Genomic DNA, 3,496 nt, shown 5'->3' with positions numbered 1-3,496 from the left:
GTATGAGAACATGCAATTGGGCGTTAAAAAAGACTACATTGGAGTAACCACTAGAAGTTTAGGGCTTAGAATCAAGGAGCATAGTTATAATATCAGAAAGGGGTCTAATGCAACAATTTTGTCCCAAATGGCACAAGCACCAGGAGCTATAGTCAAATGGAATGAGGCGACCATCATAAATCCTTTATCTTCTCCATCTTTGGCGTTGACAGCGGAAAAGTTGCAGATTTATAGGAGTAGATTACAAGAAGGCTGTCTAAATGCGAGGGACGCAGAAAGTCTTCCCTCTGCATGGAAGTTTATGGTTAAGAAGTTTAATAAGGGCTCTAACCAATCAATATAGTAGTTTTATTGAATGTCTTAGTAATTGCATTTATTAATACTTATATATTCATTTGTTGCATTTTTATATAGTTTTGTTTTTATATTTTTATTTTTGTTTTATGTTGGTTATTTAATATTTTATTTTAATTGTACCTTATTTAATTTTGAATTTAAATTTTGTATTCCATTGATGGAATTTTAATTCAAATGTATTCTAAACCTGAAGATGGCCTGTGAATCAGGCTGAAAACGTTAGTTTGTTTCGAATAAATTATATTTCTCGGCAAGAATAAGGTGTTAAGTATTTGTATATGTAAGATGCGATCGTTTACTGTGGTATATAAAGAATTAAATCCAAAAAACAACACATTTGCTTCTAAGCTACAGAACAGAAATATTTGCAAGTGTAGTCCCCGGCAACCTCTTCTGATTATTTTTAGTTAATTTTAACCGTGTCCAAACTGGTACTTTGGAACCCTTGGGACTGGGAGGAAAAATTTATCGTGTTGCACGATTCGCTAGAAAACTTTGGGTCTGAGACACAGCCTATGTAAATGTACTTTGTTTATAAAATCTACAGTGTCAATTTATATAATTTTGAATGCTTAGTGGGAGAAAAAATAAAATGTGATAGACGAAAAACATCGTGTCAAAAGGAAAGAAGAAAACGGTCGGGAACCCTACTTTTTAAGCCAGCCATTACTCTCCACAGCCTCAAGCAAACGAGCTTGCTTTGATGGAAATGTTATTTTTGATAAAATCAAATTCTATTGCTTTCGTCAAATACGCTTCCCTCTAAAAAGTTAGCATGATGTGTAAATTCTCAGAAAAGGAGCGTGTGACTTTTATTGGAACTTATTGTATACAGTTGTCCCTTGATAATCCGACAGGCATGGGACCAAAGGTGTGTCAGATTACCAAAAGTATCCGGATTACCTAAAATAATTACATATTTCGCATTGTTTTGCTAGCAGTAATTTACAATATTCTCTACTCCGACTGCTCACATAAATAAAACACACGAAATGTGTGTCATCGAGTAAGAATTGGATGGGGAGATTCACATCGCGACATGCTTCTGTGCAAGCAGACACGTAACGGGGACGGGTACCTTGACGGGAGGTGCGTCGGACTACTGAGCATGTCGGATTAAAAAACGTCGGACTATAGAGGGACAACTGTACTTTGTATTATGTGAACTTATTGTATACTTTGAGTATGATATGCAAATATCAAAACACGAGTAAAGCAGAAGCCCGGGTTCGGGTCGCTCTTGACTATGTCATCTTCCCATGACCGTTACTTACAAGTTAGGCTGCTTACAAGTTAGTGTTACTGTTTAGAGGCAATAGATCTACAAGTTTTTCAAACTGCAGCCCAATTATACCAATTAATTGCAAATGCCTCTAATAATTTTTTGAGACATTGTTTATAAGTTTATTTAAGAAGTAGAGTTTGTATTTATGAAATAGGAAAATTGTTTTTAATATTCGTTAAACTTTGAACAAAACTAAAATTTAAAACATAATCTTGTATACCACAAAACAGAATGTGACTAAAGTATGCCCTCAGCAATTTTTACGTTTGGTCAACTTCATTTCAAATACCTTTAAACTAATTTCTGTTATTAAATCAATAGAAAATTCTTTTAATATTGGCTAAATTATTACGTATACTTCTTTCTCATTAATCATTTTACCATTTAATCAATTGCAAATACGGGGGGGGGTGCAAAAGTAGGTATACAGTTGAGAATCTGAGAAATACAAACATTTGATATTCATTATTGTTATTCTTATTATCTTTTATTAGTTGGTATTCCTTATTTATTTGTGATTTAATTTGTACATAAAAATAAATGTTTTTTCTTCCTATTTTATCCCTGTATGTTTTTTTCCCATAATAACAACTGTATACCTACTACCCTGCTGTATATTAAAACTTTGATTATATAGAAATTGTGCAAAACAAGAAAGATTGAGACGATCAACTTCTTGCTTGAAATTGTAATACAAATTATATTGCATTCATCAATAACAAAATTTAATTTTTGTTTCTTGCAGAGTGAAGATGCTGGAGAAGGTGAGGAGTTGGTGGCGGAACTTGAGGTTGCGATTCCGCAGAGGAAAGGAGCCCCGCGACGACTCTCTTTCCGTCAAGGGTATCCGCGAGATCACCCTTCCGACGGAAAGCGAGGAGTCGGTGCGCGTTTCCTCGGTTCTGGTTTCCCTGCTGGGAGATTCTCGGTTTGAGGAAGGGGGTGGCAATATTTTGCCAAGTTCGTCTGATCACGGGGTCAGTACGGATCTCTCATCACTGCTGGTTCTGGCAGACACATTCTTTGCCGAACCAGACGGGATTGGTCCGGTCGACGGGATGGAGTTCGGAGACGTGTTTCGTCTCTGGGACCTGCACAATAGGGTGCAGGAAGAACTCCATCGCCGGCCGTACGATCCGTTTGGTGATGAGTGGCATTCGGAACCACCCGAAGATTTGACGAAGTACGCGTTGTGGGACACTGTGCACTTCGCTAAACACGTGGTGGGCGAGAACCTCTTCGTTCTTCGCCACCCACGTGAGCCGGACGAGACGCCGGTGGAGAAGTTGCGCAGGCTCACCCACTTTCTGGTTGACTTTCCAGCCTATAGATTTCCCAGGTGCAAATCGAAACCTGTGGAGCAAACCTTAAATAGGCTGCTCACTTCAGCTCGGAGGCAGCGCATTATTGTTCCTTTATGGTTTCGCAACCCCTAGCGATGCCACCGACCGTGGAAGAGGAGGAGGAGGAAGAGAGACGATTGGTTTATTTTCTTTATTTTATTACTAACCTAGATATAAGACGGCAAGGGGTTTTTTAATTTTTTTTCCCCTTGTTATACTAACGCTAGTAAATTAAGCTAAAGAGATAATACGAAGTAAGTTTTTGCAGACTAATTATTTTTTATCATCTCTTTAGTTTAATTTATTTTCATTAGCCTTTAAGTACTAACCTAGTTTTAAGACGGCAAGGGGTTTTTTAATTTTTTTCCCCCTTGTTATACTAACGCTTTACATCCAATCGCTAAAATAACAACACCCCTCACGGTAACACACACGGTTCCAACAACAACACAGTCGTCGCATCCATCCACCCACTTTCCATTCACAAGCTCTGTAAATTACATAACTGACA

At 37.7% G+C, this 3,496-nt stretch overlaps 1 protein-coding gene across 1 annotated transcript; it reads left to right on the top strand.

Moving 5' to 3' along the window:
• The first annotated feature begins 562 nt into the window (after positions 1-562).
• On the top strand, positions 563-3,496 carry LOC111635742. The gene is made up of 2 exons (XM_023380809.1): positions 563-575; positions 2,388-3,496. The coding sequence occupies exon 2, from the start codon at positions 2,395-2,397 to the stop codon at positions 3,076-3,078; it is 684 nt and encodes a 227-aa protein (XP_023236577.1). The 5' UTR covers positions 563-575; positions 2,388-2,394; the 3' UTR covers positions 3,079-3,496.

Source organism: Centruroides sculpturatus, unplaced genomic scaffold (assembly GCF_000671375.1).
Source record: "Centruroides sculpturatus isolate CEXI.00-Female unplaced genomic scaffold, Cexi_2.0 scaffold843, whole genome shotgun sequence".
Taxonomy (NCBI): Eukaryota; Metazoa; Arthropoda; class Arachnida; order Scorpiones; family Buthidae; genus Centruroides; species Centruroides sculpturatus.
The sequence above is the reverse complement of the archived record's forward strand: the minus strand, read 5'-3'. Positions and strand labels throughout refer to the sequence as shown.

Coding starts and splice junctions, on each gene's coding strand:
- LOC111635742 (XM_023380809.1), top strand. CDS start 2,395: ATGCTGGAGAAGGTGAGGAGTTGGTGGCGGAACTTGAGGTTGCGATTC.